Source organism: Meles meles, chromosome 6 (assembly GCF_922984935.1).
Source record: "Meles meles chromosome 6, mMelMel3.1 paternal haplotype, whole genome shotgun sequence".
Lineage (NCBI taxonomy): Eukaryota > Metazoa > Chordata > Mammalia > Carnivora > Mustelidae > Meles > Meles meles.
In genome coordinates this window covers 65420712-65438346 of record NC_060071.1, presented here as the reverse complement: position 1 = coordinate 65438346, position 17635 = coordinate 65420712, and the positions used below count along the sequence as shown (strand labels likewise).

The 17635-nt window shown below is 58.0% G+C and overlaps 1 protein-coding gene across 1 annotated transcript in view; it reads left to right on the top strand.

The window, feature by feature from the left end:
- SPTBN5 (spectrin beta, non-erythrocytic 5) overlaps positions 1-17635 on the top strand; it is a 45452-nt gene that overhangs the window by 10475 nt on the left and 17342 nt on the right. The window contains exons 11-35 of the mRNA XM_046007853.1: positions 2-202; positions 290-496; positions 931-1131; positions 1801-1953; positions 5009-5139; positions 5375-5614; positions 5927-6214; positions 7392-7632; positions 7803-7942; positions 8116-8215; positions 8930-9100; positions 9619-9774; positions 10221-10435; positions 10829-11006; positions 11220-11420; positions 11651-11767; positions 12755-12912; positions 13308-13443; positions 13688-13833; positions 14574-14688; positions 14796-14906; positions 15134-15313; positions 16507-16716; positions 16893-17042; positions 17273-17377. Coding sequence (XP_045863809.1) covers positions 2-202; positions 290-496; positions 931-1131; positions 1801-1953; positions 5009-5139; positions 5375-5614; positions 5927-6214; positions 7392-7632; positions 7803-7942; positions 8116-8215; positions 8930-9100; positions 9619-9774; positions 10221-10435; positions 10829-11006; positions 11220-11420; positions 11651-11767; positions 12755-12912; positions 13308-13443; positions 13688-13833; positions 14574-14688; positions 14796-14906; positions 15134-15313; positions 16507-16716; positions 16893-17042; positions 17273-17377 — 4251 coding nt within the window. The remainder of the gene's footprint in view (position 1; positions 203-289; positions 497-930; positions 1132-1800; positions 1954-5008; positions 5140-5374; positions 5615-5926; positions 6215-7391; positions 7633-7802; positions 7943-8115; positions 8216-8929; positions 9101-9618; positions 9775-10220; positions 10436-10828; positions 11007-11219; positions 11421-11650; positions 11768-12754; positions 12913-13307; positions 13444-13687; positions 13834-14573; positions 14689-14795; positions 14907-15133; positions 15314-16506; positions 16717-16892; positions 17043-17272; positions 17378-17635) is intronic.

The window sequence follows — 17635 nt, the reverse complement described above, 5'->3', positions numbered from 1 at the left end:
GGCACTGGAAGCAGAGCTGCGCCACCACCAGAACGTGTGCACTGATCTCGTGCGGAGGGGATGCGACCTGAGTGACCGCAGGCCCCCCACGCGGCCAGCTCCCCGCCAGAGGGCCGAGGCACTGCAGGGCACGTGGCAGCGGCTCCGGGCGGGGGCGGCCAGGCGGGGGGCGCGGCTGCAGGCGGCTCTGCTAGCCCAGCAGGTAGCGGGATGGTGGGCGGCAGGCGGTGGCGGGCAGTGGCTGGTGTGTGCGGGGCGGCCAGAGCACAGCCTGCTCTCCTCCTTGCAGTACCTGGCTGACGCGGCAGACGCGGCCTCTTGGCTGCGGGAACAGCGGTCGGCCCTGGAGAGCGCCCCCTGCCGACGGGACCCAGCGGCCACCGAGGCCCTGCTGCTGCTCCACCGGCGGCTGGAGCACGCCGTTCAGGCCTTCGGGGCCGAGCTGCGGCAGCTGGATGAGCAGGCGCGCGCGGCCGCAGCGAAGGTGTCGCTCACGGTGCGTGGGGGCCGCCAGGGCCCCAGAACTACGGGCCTCCGGCTCCAAATGCACGCGTGATCTCAGCGAGGCCCCTGTTTCCCGTGACCACACAGAAGGTGGAGATGGGAGGGCTTTTGTGGCCGCGGACGGCGGGGGGGGGGGGGGGGGGGGGGGCTTCCCTTAGGCTTGGGGGCAGGGCACCCCTCCCCTGGCAAGATCCTGCCTCCTGCCCAGCCCAGTGCGTGGCATCCCGTCTGCCCACCCAGGGAGGTCATCCGGTGCGTCTGGCTTTGTTCATTTTGCCCGCCAGTTTCCAGGCATTAACCAGGTTCCTGCTGGAATGCCCCCTTCGCTTTTACCAGCCCAGGGACAACCCCTGGCTGCACCATTTGGAGCCTTCTGTGCTTAGGGGAGCCCCAGTGGATGTGGTGCCCTCTGTCTTGTCAGCACAGGTGGTGTCTGCCCTGAGCTCTCAGAAGAAAGCCCTGAGCCACCTGGGGACCTGGAGTGAGGTCCCCTGCCACTCCGGTCCCCCAGGCACCCAGAAGATGGCCCTCTCAGCTGAGCCTGACGACATCTTTGACCCTAGCACCATACTCCAGACACAGGACTGCCTGAGTCGAGACTATGAGGGCCTGCAGGCCCTGGCAAAGGTAACATTCTTGTTCTAGAAGATGTTCATGGAGCCCTTACTCTCTACTGGACCCTGAGCTGGGAGCCCAGGGACGGAGCCCTCACTGGACATGCATGCTGGCTGCAAGCAGCTTATGTGCTGGCAGAGGAGATGAGAAGTCAGTAGACAGCTGTGGGTATGATGGGAGCCCAGGTCAGGCTGGTAGATGGGGAGGGCATCTCTGAGGGAGGGATACTTGGGCTGAGACTAGGAACAGGAGGGGCTAAGAGCAGGTAAAGGGAGGGAGCGGGGAGGGAGCCAGAGGAGACAGGGACACAATGGCCTAGTCAGGACCTAAGCCAAGGCAGGAAGGAGGCCCAGGAGGAGTAAAGGCCAGAGTGTCTGGAGCCCAGCAGTGAAGCTGGGAGTGGTAGGCAGCAGGAGGAGAGCCTGGAAGGGAGGTGGACTGAGCTAGGCAGAGCCAGGTCCCCCAGAAGAAGGGCCCTACCTGAGAGCCAAAGGCTTGATCAAAAGGGCACACTCTGCCAGGGTCCTTGACCTGATACTGAGCTCTTGTCAGCTCCCTCCCCTAGTCCTCTGACAGAGGGCACTGGGCCCACCAGTGGGGGAATTGGGGTGACAGGACCACTCTGAGGGCCCCATGGGTAAGTTGACCCTCACCACAATCCCCGGGCCGGCCTCTCCTCAGCACCACAGGGCGCACTTGGAGGAGGCAGTAGCCCTCTGGGGCTTCCATGGCTTCTGTGGGGAGCTGCGGTCCTGGATGGAGAACCAGACAGCACTGCTCCAAGCGCTGCAGCCCCAGGCCCACAACTTGGAGGTCACTCAGCTCGCATATGAGGTACTGCCCACCAAGGGTGGGGGGTCTCACCTGCTCAGCCCTGCCGCCTCTCCTTATTCCCTGTCCTTCTTCCTCCCTGCCCGCTCCCGCCTCTCCGTTATTTGCTCCTGTGCCTGACTGGTCCATGTTCACTCTAGTCCTGTCTGGGAAGGAGGAGCAAGGGGTCTGGCTTTGAAGTTTTTTTATCGAGCATAAATGACATGTGACATTACAGTAGTTTCAGGGATGCTACATAATGGTAAGATAGTTGTAGATATTATGAAATGATCAGTCTAGTTAATATCAACACATAACGTCCTATTATTACCATAAGGACTCAATACACATGTACATTTTACAATAAGTTTGGTTAACAACCATCACCACACATAGTTACATAAATTTTTTCTTGGGATGAGAACTTTTTTTTAAAGATTTTTTTTTGGCATTTATTTGTCAGAGCACAGGCAAGGGGAGTTGGCAGGCAGAGAGAAAAGCAGGTTCCCTGCTGAGCAGGGATGTGGAACTCGATCCCAGAACCCTGGAATCAGGACCTGAGCTGAAGGCAGATGTTTAACCGACTGAGCCACCCAGGCATCCCTTAGGATGACAACTTTCAAGATGTGCTCTCTTAGCAACTTTCAAATATGCAACATGGTGTGATTAACTGTAGTCCCCATGCTAGACATTCCATCCCCATGACTTATTTTATAGGTAGAAGTTGGTGCTTTTTGACCCCCGTTACCCATATCACCCACCCCCAGCTCCCTACCTCTGGCAGCTACCAATCTGTCCTCTGTGTGTGTCTTGTTCTGTTTTGTGTTTTTAGATCCCCCCCATTCAAGTAAGATCATACAGTATTTATCTCTATCTGACTTACTTCACTTAGCAGAATGCCCTCATGGTCCCTGCCATTGTCCCAAATAGCAAGATTTCATTCTTTTTTTTTAATGGTATGAAAGAAATATTTAATTCTTTTGGATGCGGTAGGTATATATATACCATATTTTCTTTGTCCATCCATTAGTGGACAGTTAGGCGGCTTCCATATCTTGGCTATTGCCCGTAATGCTGCTATGGGCATGGGGGTGCAGATATCTTTTCAAGTTAGTGTTTTCATTTTCTTTGGATAAACACCAGAAATGGAGTTTGCTAGACCATACAGTATGTCTATTTTTCATTTTTTTGAGGAACCTCCATGTTCTTTTCCATAGTTGCTGCACCAATTTACATTCCCACCAACTGTGCACAAGGGTTTCCTTTCTTCCTCTTCTCCACATTCTCACCAACACTTCTTTCTAGTCTTTTTTTTTTATTTTATTTATTTATTTGACAGACAGAGATCACAAGTAGGCAGAGAGGCAGGGAGAGAGAGAGAGAGAAGGAAGCAGGGTCCCCGCTGAGCAGAGAGCCCAATGCAGGGCTCGATCCCAGGACCCCGGAATCATGACCTGAGCCAAAGGCAGAGGCTCAACACACTGAGCCACCTAGGCGCCCCTCTTTCTAGTCTTTTCAAGAATAGCCATTCTCTGGTGATCTCTGGTTGTGCTTTTGATTTACATCTCCCTGAAAATTAGTGATGTTGAGCATTTTTCATATGTCTGTTGGCTCTCTGTGTGTCTTCTTTGGAGAAAGAAGATTATTTGCTCTTGGTGTTGAACATTTTGAATTTGTCGTTTATGGTGTAAGGTAAGGCTCTAGTTTCATATTTGGCATGTGGCTGTCTGGTTTTCCCAGCACTATTGAAGAGACTATCTTTTTTACCAATTGTATATCCTTGGCTCCTTTTTCATAAATTAATTGACCCTATGTGCATGGGTTTATTTTTGGGCTCTCTGTTCTGTTCCACTGATAAATATGTCTGTTTTTATGCCCAAAAAATGCTGTTTGATTATTATAAATAATTACTATAGTTTATTATAGTAAACTATATAGTTTGAAATCAGGGAGCATGATGCCTCTGACTTGGTTCTTTCTCAACATTGTTGTAGTTATGCAGTCTTTTGTGTTTCCATACAAATTTTAGGATTGTTCTAGTTCTGTGAAAAATGATGTTGAAATTGATAGGGATTATATTGAATTTGTAGGTTGCTTTGAGTAGTTCGGACATTTTAACAATATTAACTCGTCCAATCCATGAACATGGTATACCTTCCCATTTATTTGTGGGTTGTTTTTGGTTTTGTTTTTTTCAATTTCTTTCATCAGAGTCTTATAGTTTACAGTGTGCAGGTCTTTCTTTGGTTAAATTTATTCTAGGTATTTTATTTTTAATGCAATTGTAGGTGAGATTTTTTTTTTAATTTCTCTGACAGTTCATTATTAGTGTACAGAAATGCCAGCTATCCCTGTAGACTGATTTTGTGCCCTGCACTGTTGCTGAATTCATTTGTTGTAACAATTTGTTGGTGGGGTCTTTATGGTTTCTGTATATAATACACAGTCATCTGCAAATAGTGACAGTTTTACTTCATTCTAGTTTGGATACTTGGCTTTGAATTTTTTTTAAGATTTATTTATTTGAAAGACAGAGATCACAAGTAGGCAGAGAGACAGGTGAAGTGGGGGTGGGGGGGGGAAGCAGGCTTCCTGCTGAGCAGAGAGCAGATTCTGGGCTCCAACCCAGGACCCTGAAATCATGACCTGAGCTGAAGGCAGAGGCTTAACCCACTGAGCCACCCAGGTGCCCCCTGGCTTTGAATTTTTAAAAAGCCCTCCAACCCTTTAAGGACAGAAATCCCGGGGTGGCTCAGTGGGTTGGGCCCCTGCCTTTGGCTCAGGTCGTGATCTCGGGGTCCTGGGATCGAGCCCCACATCGGGCTCTCTGCTCAGCGGGGAGCCTGCTTCCCCCTCTCTCTCTGCTTGTCTCTCTGCCTACTTTGTGATCTCTGCCTCTGTGTCAGGTAAATAAATAAAATCTTTAAAAAAAAAAAAAAAGAACAGAAATCCCAGTCCTTTGAGAGGGAAGCAGTTCAAATACCTAGGCAGCAGACCATGTCTGAGGTAATTTGTAGTCTTGAGGGCAGTTGTGGGAAAAGAATAAAAGCCCTCAAGGCCTGGGTCTTCCTTTCCCCAGAACTTCCTTACTACCCTGGCTGTGGGAAGGAGCTACTGGGCTGAGGTCAGCAGCAATGCAGAACAGCTAAAGCAGAGATATCCTAAAGTTACCCCCAAAATCCAGCAACAGCAGGAGGAACTGAGCCAGAGGTAAGAATGAGGGAGTGCAGGACGGGCTGGATACAGTTCCCAGGCCTGTGGAGCCTGCTTTTCTACCTCCCATGATGCCAGGAGGAAACAACACTGGGTGTGTCAGAGACAGATGTGTCAGAGAGGGTGTGGGAATGGCCATCCTGGTAGCAGCCATTGTGTGAGTCCCCAGCCAAGGTCCCGGGATGGATGGGGATGTCCCTGTGATGGAGACATCCCTGCTCCCTTTGGTCAGGTGGGGGCAGCTGGAAGCCCTGAAGAAAGAGAAGGAAACACAACTGGCACGCACTGCAGATGTGTGCACCTTTCTGCATGAGTGTGGATCCACACAGGTCCAACTGCAAGACCTGCTTCTCCAGCTGGAAACCCTAGATCTGGGGCAATCCAAGGACAGCCACCGCACCCTGCAGCTGGCCCAGCAGAAGATGCTAACACTGGAGAGGAGAGTCCACTACCTGCAAAGGGCAGCCATGAAGTATAGCCTGGGCTTGGCATGGGGACAGGGCCCTGGGAGGCAGGGGAAGACTGAGCAGGGTTGTGGGAATGAGGAATGGGACAGAAAGTGGTGGACGGGCAGGATGTGCTGTCTGAAGGATGGGGACGCAGGTAGGGAAAGGGTACAAGGAAATGCCCATGGAGAAAGGGCGAGCCACACAGGCTTGCTGCCCCTGGGACAAGCGGGGGAGATGGGAATGAGGGGTCACCACCCCTTCCCCTGGGGAATCCGAGCCTGGACACCAGGCCTCTGGGGCAGAGCCCTGACAAGGCGGTGGACCCCATCTCCCAGGGCTGAGGAGCTGGGCCCCCCAGAGAGCCGGTCCCTGCAAGAACAGGTGGAGCCACTATGGCGGCTGCTGGAGCAGGGACAGCAGCAGGTGGCCCGACAGGCCAAGGCCTGGGCTGAAGCGCGGGCGCGGCAGAGCTTCCTGCGGGAGAGCCAGCAGCTGCTGCTGTTGGCGGAAGGCATCTGGGCTCAGCTGCACAGCGAGGAGAAGGTGGTAAATGTGGCCTCAGCCCAGCAGCTGCTGATGGAGCACACAGACCTGCTGGCGGAGATCCAGCTGCAGCAGGAGAGGTCAGGAGGGGAGGGCAGACAGGGCGACCTTCGGGGGACAGGCCACCGGAAAGCGAGAGGCAGGAAGCAGGGTGTCACCCAGGGGAGTAGGCCAAATTAGGATCCAGCAGGTGCTTGGGGCAGGTTTTAAGGAGGAGGATGTAGGGGCACCTGGGTGGTTCAGTGGGTTAAAGCCTCTGCCTTCACCTCAGGTCATGATCCCAGGGTCCTGGGATCAAGCCCCACATCAGGCTCTCTGCTCAGTGGGGAGCCTGCTTCCCTCTCTCTCTGCCTGCCTCTCTGCCCACTTGTGATCTCTGTCAAATAAATAAATAAAATCTTTAAAAAAAAAAAAAAAAGTAGGGAGATGTAACCAAGAACTGGTCAGGCATCCTGCATACTTCTGGGGGTGGGGTGGGATGGGATGCAGGGCAGAATCTTAGCTTCCCGGAAGGTTCTGTCAAGTGCAGACTTGGCCATACCGCATCCAGGTGAGCCTGATGGATTGCTTTGAGTACTCCCTTCTGGATGACACAGACCCCACAGGCTCCCAGCGTCAGATGGCTCCTCCCCAGTCTGGCTAGACCATCAGTCCTGCGGGGATGACAGCCCAGCTCTGTTAGGCAGGCAGGGTCACCTCACACAGTCCACAGGCTGTGCCCACACAGGGGAGCCCGAAGGTAGCCAAATGGGCACTGAATCCATCCCGTCCTCTGTTTCCAGACTCTACTAATGGGTCAAGGTTACCTCACCTCAGAGGAAGCAGAGCCTTTTCCTAATCCACACAGAGGTGTCACCTGTCCCCAAGCTGTGTGCCCATGTGCTCAGCTGGCTGAGAGAGGTGCCCTTTCTCATGTCCGTGGCCATATGGTGGCCTGGGTGCAGTTTGAGGGATTCTTCTACTTGCCTGGGCATGGCCAGTGGGATGGGGCCCTGGAGCAGGTGTGTGACGAGCAGGAAGCGTGGCCGCCATGAGACCTCAGCAGCGTGTCTGGCCCATTATGGTCTGCCCCTCACTAGTGAGCTAGGGCACAGCTGTCCTAGGGGACAAGTGCACCACAGGGGCGAACTAGCCTCAGGCCCCCCCTGCCAGTTAATCCTCTATCAGAGCTCCAAAGTGAGTGACCAAGGGAGAGGGGAGGAAGGGGCAGTGAGAGGTGCAGATGGGGTTTGACACTCCACTTTTCGTCCCGGACAGGCTGCAGCAGCTGGAGGCTCAGGGCCAGGCCCTTTCAGCCTTGGACTCCCCAGACTCCCAGGAGGTGGCCCATGCTCTGAGGCTCCTGGGCCAGCAAGGCCCGGGCCTGCAGGCCGCCTGGGAGCAGAGACGGCAGCGGCTGCAGGAAGGGCTGGAGCTGCAGAGATTTGGCGGAGATGTCGATGGTTTCACTGCCACCTGTGTCAGACACGAGGCCTTCCTGCAGCAGGACAAGCTTGGGGTAGGGGGTCAGGGATATGGGGCTGCAGGGCCACTTCTCCATCCCTGGAGGGAGCTTTGAAGCTGGGCCAGGGCTGAGGTGGGGGTTGCTGGTGGCCCTGGGGCCAGCAGTGGGCAAGATGGTGCAGACCCCATCGTCGCAAGCATGACCCCCGGCCTCTGCCCCCCCAGGACGATGTCGGGGAGGCCCAGAGCCTGCTGCAGCAGCACCAGGACTTCAGGCGGCTCCTGGGCATCCTCGGCCATCGAGCAGAGGCTCTGCGGGCACGTGGTGAGAAGCTGGCCCTGAGCCAACACCCTGCTGCACACAAGTGAGCCAAGACCCATGGGCACAGGGCACACCCTATATGGCCTGCTGCCCGGAGGCTGGGAGAGGGTGTGGGTAGTGAGGTGGCAGCAGGGCATGCCCTGAGCTGAGTTCCCTACCCCCGAGCCCTCCCCCCAACCCTCACCCCAGCCCTCCCCCACTGCACCTGGCCTCCAGGGTCCGGGAACAGCTGCAGAGTGTCCAGGCACAGTGGGCCAGGGTCCAGGAGAGGAGCGAGCAGAAAAGGAGGCGGCTGCTGGCTTCCCTCCAGCTGCAGGTGAGGAGGCCAGCCCAGGTGGCTGAGGGCCTAAGAGGCCCCTGCTGCGTGAACACTCGTGCACGATGCAGAGCCCTTTACGGTTTGCAAAGCACCTTCCTACGTGTTCTGTTCTGCCACCGACCCCCATAGCCCCTCTTGTGGGACATGTGTTACGGCTCTGATTTTTACAGGCTGAGACCACACTGTTGAGGCAGGACTGAACAAAGTCCTGATAAACTCCCTTGGCCTCCCTCACCTGGAAACTCCCCTTGCCCATCATTTCAGGCCACACTCTAGGCTCACGCTTGGGCCATGGGTACCCACCACAGATCTTGGCTCTGTCAGAGACTTGTTCAGCCCCCATGGGGACTCAGAGCTGCGCCGGTCCACAGGCCTCCTGTGGCATAAGGCTATTAGGAGAGAGAAATGGCCATATGTGATCTGAGGTGGTCTGAGTGGTGGGGACTGACCAAGGACTCCTGTTTTCTGGGCACAGGATGCCATGGGGGGGCCCAGGCTGTCCCTCCCTGGACCTCCTCCTGCTGTGAGGGGAACATTTCCCTCCCCATCTCAGCTTCCCTGTCCCCACTTGTGAGCGGTACCCCAGGCCCCACCCTGCACACTGTGTCTTGCTCTTTCCCAGGGGGTCCGTGAGACCCCTCTCTCTAGAGGTCCATGCATCAGCCCTTCCCCCTGGCTCATGAGACCCATTTTCTCCTGGTTCTTGGGCAGGAATGGCAGCAGGATGTGGCAGGGCTGGTGCTGTGGATAGAGGAGAAGGGGCTGAGGGCAGCGGCGGAGCCTTCCCGAGAGCCCAGCGACATCCTGAAGCAAGCCGCGAGGCATGAAGCCGCCAAGCGTGAGCTGCTGGCCTCCTCTGGGCACGTGGAGGGCCTGCAGCAGGTGGGGGTGCTAGACAGAGGGTGCGGGGCTCATGCCTCTTCAAATCCCCTGCCCAGCTGGATGGCCTGTTTTCATGGAACAAACTCACCAAAGGAAGACTCGTTCTAAGTCACCTCGGAATTAGGATCCCCCAGATTCCTCCTCCACTCTGCTGGATACCCTTCTGTCTTGGTGCCCAAACCAGCCTAGAACGTTCCCTTCATGTCTTCCCACCATCCCCACCCCACCCTCAGCTCTCAGGGCAGCTCCAGCACCTGCCACTTCCACCTGAACAAAGTCTGCTGCAGGCTCACCCTGCTCACCTGGTGGGGGGGGGCGGGGGGCATCAGCCCAGAGCCCGCCCACCGCTGCCTACAGATTGGGGGCTAGAGGAAATGCTTGAGCCCTTGCAGCCTGGAGAACGCAACCTGGAGCAGACTAGCCCCTCCCCCCACCTCTGCCCTCTGGGTCCCCCCTGCTGTGGCCCCTTGTGGTAAAGCAACTCGACACAATTCCCTCCATCTTTGTGTCTACTCCAGGCGGGGAGACGGCTGCTGAGCGACGGGCACTGTGCCGGGGAAGCTGTGCAGGCCAGCCTCCAGAGCCTGAGTAGCAAGTGGGAGGAGTTGAAGAACAAGCTGGCCAGGCAGGGGAACCGGCTCCAGCAGACTAGACAGCTTCTGGGGCTGCTGCAGGTCTGCCGAAGAGAGGGCCAGGGCACAGGAGGGAGACTGAGGCTCTGCTGGGCCAGGCTGAGGGAGGGCAACAGGCAGGACAGGCAGGGGCAGGGAGGAGTCTGGGGTATTCTGCTAACTCTGGAGGGGCCCTGGGGAGTCCTGCCGTCTTGAGAGACCTCTGGTTGATGGCAAGTGGGGCCTGGCTCTTACAGTTCAGAATTGTCTCCTGTGTGCCCAGGGTGTAATCGGCACAGCGGGGATACCTGTGGAGGAAGAAGCATGAGGGAACAGGAGTGTTCATGAGGCTCTGGGGCGCGGGGCGGGTGGGAGGTGGAGGGTGAGACTCAGTGGTCCCAAGTAGGTCCTCGGCGAATCTGGTAAGCGGCAAGCAGTATGGTCTCGGAGTCCAAGAACTTGCAAGCCAATGCTACAGAGCCTGATGCAGGACCCTGCACTCTCCCCAGGATGCCAAGGAGAAGATGAAGCAGCTGGAGAGGAGCCTGCAAAGCACAGAAACAGGGCAGGACCTGGGTTCGAGCCGGGAGTTACAGAAACGGCACGGCCAGCTGGAAAGCGAGAGCCAGGCACTGGCCAGCAAGATGGCTGCCCTCGTCTCCCAGGCCCACCAGGGGCTCACTTCCCAGAGCATTATGGAGGAGACCCAGAAGTACCTACAGAGGTACCCACCTGCTTGTTCCATCTTCATCCCACTCTGTGCTACCCCTCCCGCCCTGTGAACCAGAGCACAGTTTACCCAGTGAGGCCAGCAGTGGCATCTACATGACTACTTGTCCAAGTCTCCTTCCCTTATGAGGAGGGTCATTCCCGGGATAGGAAGGCCAGATACCCCAATTCTAGGCATCCTCAGTACCCCACAATCTGAAGTCAAGCAGCTTATCTGGGTGAAGTGTTTGGCCCTGGGCCCTTTCCAGCTGCCTCACTGTCATCCGATGAGGCTCTCCCCTATCCTCTGCTTCGTTCCTCATGGGTCCCTCGCTGGACTGTGGGAAGCCCTGAGCACCCCCCCCCCCAACTGTTCCCACTGTCTACCATCTCTTCTGCCTTCACCCAGGTTCAAGTCTCTGCAGGGACCTCTGGCTGCCCGGCGCCTACAGCTGCAGGCCTCAGTGGGGCTGCATGAGTTCTATCAACTGAGCAACCTGGAGCTCACTTGGGTGGCTGAGCACATGGCCAGAGTCGGCTCCGCCCAGTGCTTGAACAGTGCCCAGAGCCTTTGCCACAAGCATGAGGTAGCCGCCCCCTGTTCCTCCCAGGATCCCTGACCTCCCACTCTGAGAACTTAGAAGCCTTCTGTCACTAACAGGGTGTCCCTATTCCCAAGTCTCTGCCCCCCGTTATTCCCTGCCCCAGTGGGGTCTGGAGCCGCATGCAGGGCTCTGTTGCAGGCGCCCCGTGCCTAAGGGAAGCCCAGAGGCAGCAGTCCCCATCCCGTTCTGTGGCAGGAACTCAGGGCGGAGATGAGAACCCACCAGGGACAGGTACAGCACGTGCTGGGTTCTGGACAGAGCCTCGCGGCCTCAGGGCACCCCGAAGCCCCACGCATCCTGGAGCAGTGCCAGAAGCTGGAGGGCCGCTGGGCCGAGCTGGAGCGGATGTGGGAGGCGCAGGCCCAGTGCCTGCAGCAGGCTGTGGCTCTCCAACAGGTGGGACATGGAGAGCCCCCGGGGTCACTCCATGAGGGAGGTCTGCAGGAGCCAGGCCTCTCAGAGGGGGCAGGTCAGTTGACAGAACCCCAGCCCAGAAGCTGGCAAGTCCCCAACAGGCACAGAATTCTCTCTGCACAGGCTGCTGGAAAGCCTAGTGCAATGTCCCCGAGGGTCAGTGGAGGGTCCCAGCTGACATCATCAGGGTGAAGTGGCCTCATTCCTGGCAGTGTTTTCTGGCTGCATCGGAGCTGGAGGACTGGGTGAAGGAAAAGCAGCTGCTGGTGAGCAGTGAGGACTGTGGTGGAGACGAAGCAGCCACCTCCAGGCTCATCAAGAAGAACCAGGTACCATGTCCGGGGCAGCCTGCACACAGCCTGCCCTGGGGAGACGATGAGCCACGAGGAGAGGTCTATCATGCTCGCCGAGGGCACATTCTCCTTCCCAGGGGCACAGAGCCCTGCTGTTTCTTCCTGAAGACACAGCCAACTCCTTTCCTGCCAGCCCATCCCCAGGGCTCCCCTCCTTCAGAGACAGCCCTTTGAAGAACTCTGCCCCCTTCTTTAGTCTCCTGACCCATTGACACCCCTGTGGCCTTGGGATTTCTCTGCCTTCTTCCTCTCTTGCCCCAGCACCTTCTCCCCATGTCTTCCTCAGGATTTTTCCTCCCACACTTTGAATGTCACCCTTTGAGTTAACCAAATGCCCTCTTGAAACCTACCTCCCCTGGCAAGCATTCCTCCGCCATGGTTAAAGGGAGGGAGGCCCAGCGCACCCTCCTCCTGGGCTCATATTCTCAGGACCTCAGAGCCCTGGACCCCACAGCAGCCCTGGTTCCAGCTGGCAGTACGCGTCCTCTTGTCTGGACATGGGTTTCCGTATAGCCCTCATGGTCGGTGTTTCCACGTCCTGGGATGGAGTACTCAGCCATTCGTGCGGGGCGTGCCTGGGGCCGTGCCCTTGTAGGGCTTCGGTGTCCCAGACATCCTGGGCAGCTCACTTAACCCTGGCCATCGCTGTCTTCCGTATTGTTGGGGTCTAGTGCAGTGTCTCCTGCACCCTCCCTTCCCTGACCCCAGTTACCCAGCACCTAACCTCTCTTACTAAATAGTAAGTCCTCTGAGGACACACTAAGAACTCCACAAGCCTTGGGTGGGTGGGTGGATATTGGGCGGATGGGGTGGGGATGAATGGACAGGTAGATCAGTGGGTGTGTAGATGGACAGGCGGAGGAGTCTGAGGATCAGTGGCTGAAGGGAAGGGTGGGGAAGATGCGTGTGTGGGTGAAGGAGCCATCCAGTCTGCGCCGGGCCTGGGTCTGTGTGTGCGGGCAGGCCCTGCAGCAGGAACTGGCCCTCTGCTGGAGCTCCATGGAGAAGCTTGACCAGAGGGCGCAAATCCTCGCTGGCCCCGGGGCCCCTGAGCAGTTGCGTGTGGTACGGGAGAGGCTCTGGGAGCAGCTGCGGGCACTGCAGGAACGGGCAGCCACACGGTAAGGGGCGCTGTGCCCGCTCTGGGTCTGGCGGGGCCTAGCCACGGTTGACCATTCCCATGCCGTGACCCTGAGTTGGAAGGAAACCCAGGCCCCCGGCCCATAGAGATGTGTCAGAGGAGCCCTTGCTGGGGGTTACTCCCCTCCTTCTGTCAAGTCCACAGCAAGGCCCACTGGGCAAGAGCTCAGCCCCCAGCTCCCGGCTCCCACTTCCCAGTTCCCAGCTCCCGTTGCTTCCCTGCATATGAGCCCACTGCCCTGCACTGCCCTCCTTGGCTTTACTTCTCCCTGAATCCAGGGCCACAGGCTTGCACAGAGACCACAAATAAGCTCCTTCGGGTTCCCCCCAGGGGAGTGGGCAGCCAACCTGTGGGAACCGTGGGCTGTCCCCACAGGGGCCGAGAGCTGGAGGGGACTCTGAAGCTGCATGAGTTCATGGGGGAGGCTGAGGAGCTGCGGACCTGGCTGGCTAGCCAGAAGCAGGCGGCTGGGCTGGGGGAGAGCCTCGGAGAAGACCATGAGCACATCCTGGTGAGCAGAAAGGGCTAGGAGGACACCCTCAGGGAGAAGGCTGGGGGCAGTGGGCCGGCACAAAGGGCTGTGGAGGAGGGGGCCGTGGGAGTCATGAGCGCTGGCTGAGGACAGGCCTTCTGAGGAGGTGTAGGCACGGGGGCTGTCCCAGTCCTCATTGCCCAATCAGGAGGCCCCAGCTTCCCAGGCTGCTTGCTGCCTTCCTGGGGGGTCACTCTGTCACCCACTGCCCTCTTGTCCTCAGCACCTCTGCACTGAGTTCACAAGGTTTCAGCGGCGAGTGGAGCTGGGTGCCCGGCAGGTGGCGGCCTGCCGGCAGCTGGCAGAGAGCCTGCAGGAGCTTGGGCACAGGGCCGCCCCTGATGCCTGGCAGACGCAGCAGCACCTGCAGTGAGTGCCCAGTGGGCTAGGCCGGGGGTGCTGGCTTGGGGGAGTGAGCTGTGCAGGCAGCTCCTGGGGTGTTCAGAGAGGGCAGGCCGCTCTGAGGGCCACACTGGCTCTGTCTGCCTGCAAGGATTCTGGAGAGGGCACTGGCCCCAGGGAGGCTGAGCCAGCTCCTGGTGACCGCAGACTGTAAAGGGAGGCAAGCCTGGGTGTGCAGGTCAGGGACGCCTGCCCCGACCCCCAGGGACACTTTCCAAACCCCTGGCTCCCAGGACTTGGGGAAGGAGCTGTGCAAAGATGGCCTAGCTGCCACCTGGCTGGCCTGCGGGCTCTGAGGCCAGGCCTGACTTGTCCGTGACCCCTGGCATGGAGCCTGGCCTGGTGGAAGCCTTAGAAGCTCAGTGAGAGTTGGCTGAGCACACTGAGGAATGGAGAGAAGTTGCAGCTTCTGCCCTTGAATGTTTATAAGCTGATTGACATTTGCGACTGGAATACACAAGAGGGAAGGAGCACAAAGCTTAGAAATCAAGGGCTGAGCATGACAGCCGTGAAGGACTGAATTCGTGGTAAAGCTGGAAAGGCTCCAGGCAGGCCCTGAAGCACGAAAGGGGGTTCCAAAGGGGAGCTCTGGGCCCGTCCTGGATGCAGCCTGGAAAGGACAAGGGCTGACAGGACTAGCCAAGTGTGGAATGAGATGCTGGACGAATGGCTGACATCCTGTTTGTCTTCCACACACCTGGGGGCAGGGCTGCCTGGTCGGAGCTGTGGGCGTTGACCCAGGCCCGAGGCCACCAGCTGCAAGATGCCGAGGTCACCCTCAGAGTACACAGAGATCTGTTGGAAGCCCTCATGCAGGTCCAGGTACGAGCCCAAGGGGAGGAAGAGGATTCTTTCTAGAAGGGGACACAGGCCTGGCTCGGTGTCCCACCCCTCTATTCCTGACAGCCTTGGCCATCCCCTCTCCTCAGGAGAAAGCCACAAGCCTCCCCAGTGAGGTGGCCCCAGACCTGAGTGGACTGGAGGTTCAGCTGAGGAGACACGAGGAGCTGGAGCATGAGCTCAGGGGCGCTGGGCAGCAGGTGAGCCAGTCTGGCCACCTCCTTCCCCCTTTTCCCCCCGCCGTGCCTCCACAGGCCCCCTTGAGCCTGTCCATCTCTTCCTCTGGGTTTCCCGTGCTCTCCCAGGGCCTCCCACTGGGCCTACTCGGTGGCAGGGCCTGGCTGGAGGAGGGTTCTGTGGGATGGGCAGGCCCTTCAGCCTCCAGGAGGACGTGACCCTTCCCCCCATCTCCTCTCCCTGCCCCCAGCTGCAGGAACTGCTAGAGGCTGCAAGTGCAGTTCAGAAGCTGGGGCCGGGGCCCCAGGCCCAGGCCGTGCGGCAGAGGCAGGAGACTCTGGGGCAGGCCTGGGAAGCCTTGAAGCTACACGTGGAGCAGCGCAGGACGCGGCTGGAGCGGGCATGCCTCCTGGCCCGTTTCCACAGAGCGGTGAGGGCTCTGTCCTCTTGGGCTGCATGCGTGTACGTGCGTGCGTGTATGTGCGTGTGTGTTGTCATGCACGTGCGTGTGCTATTGAGGCCCTCCAGCTCTGGAGGGAAACCCAGTGTGGACACGAGTTAGAGGAACACAGGTATGTCCAGAGGTCTGTCACAGGTCCGTCTGTCAGGGCACTGAGTGCGTGGGACACAGCAGGGACTCCTTAGGTTTGAGTCAACACCAGCCCAGGTGAGTAACAGAGCAGTCAGGAGACAGGGGTCCCAGCCGGGCCTGGGGAGGAAAAGCAGCCCATAACTGGAGAGTCACATGTTCTAGACAGTGACCTCGGGATAAGCTAGCATCTGTTGAACATCTGTGTCTCACCGTCTACCAGGGTCCAAGGATGGAGAGGGAAGGGTGATGAAGAAACTAGGTAAGATGGACTTGGTTGTCCTCAGGGAGCCCCTCTAGATAAGGGGACAAGCCTCATACTCCAGAAGTCAGTTTGGGACAGGGGGCCCTGGCCACAGACTGTCTCGGAAGTCCCCAGATTCAGTGCCTGGTAAAACCAGGGGGCCCAAATTCTGACCCTACAAAAAGGCTTGATCTGGGGATCTGCCTCTGCTACTTTCCAGCAGCGTGAGCTTGAGCAAGGCTGTCTGTGAGTCCTCCCTCATACACACTGTGCCATTGACCGTTCTTCACCTCGGCAATGAGGTGTTTGGACAAGGATCCAAGGCCCCTTCAGCTCTCATGCTGTGTACACCGACCTGAAGACGGTGTGCAAGTGTTAAAGCAGAAATCTCCCGAGGGCAAGGTGAGCAGCGAGGTGTCACGGTGTCAGGGAAGCCTTCGTGATGCAAACGAGGCCCTGGACCCTGAAGAGCGGGTGAGCTGGAGAGAGACGGAAGGGGGAGGAGAAGGAGCTTCTAAGCGGGAAAGAAGCAAAGGGTGAGGAGGCTCAGTGAAAGGGATAAGGAGGCTGGCAAACGGGCACACTTCATGAACCTGGAAAGATTAGGTTGGATGACAGCAGAGGAACCTGGTGACCAAATGCCCCTGAGCCTCAGCGGAGGCTCTGTCCTGGAACGGTTACTCTGCTGTGCGAGTGGACACGGGCGGGTGGAGTTGGGCCTCAGAGCCCGGCTCTCTGCCGCCCAGCCCAGCCCAGCCCAGCCCTCACCCAGCTCTCTCCCTCAGTGCAGGTGCAGGACTACACCTCCTGGGCAGCCGCTGTGTGGTGGGAGCTGCAAGGACAAGAGGGCTCCCAGGAGCCCGGCCGTGGCCTTCCCACGCTACTCAGCAGCCACCGGCAGCTCCGGGCAGAGCTGGAGGCCCGGGAGGAGCTGCACCAGAGGGCCTCGCAGCTGGGCCAGCAGGCGCTTCTGGCTGTAGTAGGGACACCCATCAAGGAGGTGGGCCCGTTTCTCTGGTGCCCCCCCACCTGCCCTGACCTCGTCTGAGCCCCATCACCTCACACCCTGCCCCGCCGTACCACGCTGGCCTCTCGTCAGGGGCTTCCCTCAAGATCGGCTGCCAGCTTATCCAGGCGGCTCTCCCCAGTGTGGGCTCCCCATGTGTCTGTCCCCAGGTCCAGGAAGGGCTGCGAGCCCTGCAGGATGAACGGGAGCAGGTGTTCCAGGCCTGGGAGCAGAAGGAAGAGAAGCTGCAGGCCATGCAGCGGGAGCAGCTCTTCCTCAGAAAGTGTGGTCAGCTGGACCAGATCCTCACGGTCCAGGAGGCAGGTCCTCCCCCTGCCCCACCACACACGTCCCCATTCGCCCCCTTCTCCCTTTCTCCTCTACCCCCTACTTGCTTCCTTGCCTCCTGGGACTCAGCTTTTTTCCTTGATGGGAGGCCCAAAGACTGGGCACAGCCTTAGTGCACATGGCTGCAAATGGGGGTTGGGGGACCCAGCTGTTTCTGGACAGTCCCTGATGGCCTATTTGACTTCTCCATGGGCTGATCCAGATCTCCCTGAAAACCGGTGCACTGGGGAGCTCAGTGGAAGAGGTAGAGCAGTTGATCCGCAAACACAGGACTTTCCAGAATGTTCTGACTGCCCAAGATGAGAAGGTAAGAGGCTCAGAGAGAACTGGGCATGGTCAGAAATTGGGGGATAGGGGAGGGAAGAGGGCGGAGTCTGGGAACTTTGGAGAGTTCTGAATGGGGGACATGGAGTGCTTGGTGTGCACCCACAGGTAATATCAGGGTACAGGGACAGCCTGTGGGCCTAGGGGTGCCTGGCGGGGGCTGACTGAGCAGAAGTGGGTATATGGCTCAAGAGGAGGGCCACACTGCAGGGACACAAGAACAACTTGGCTCCACATGACA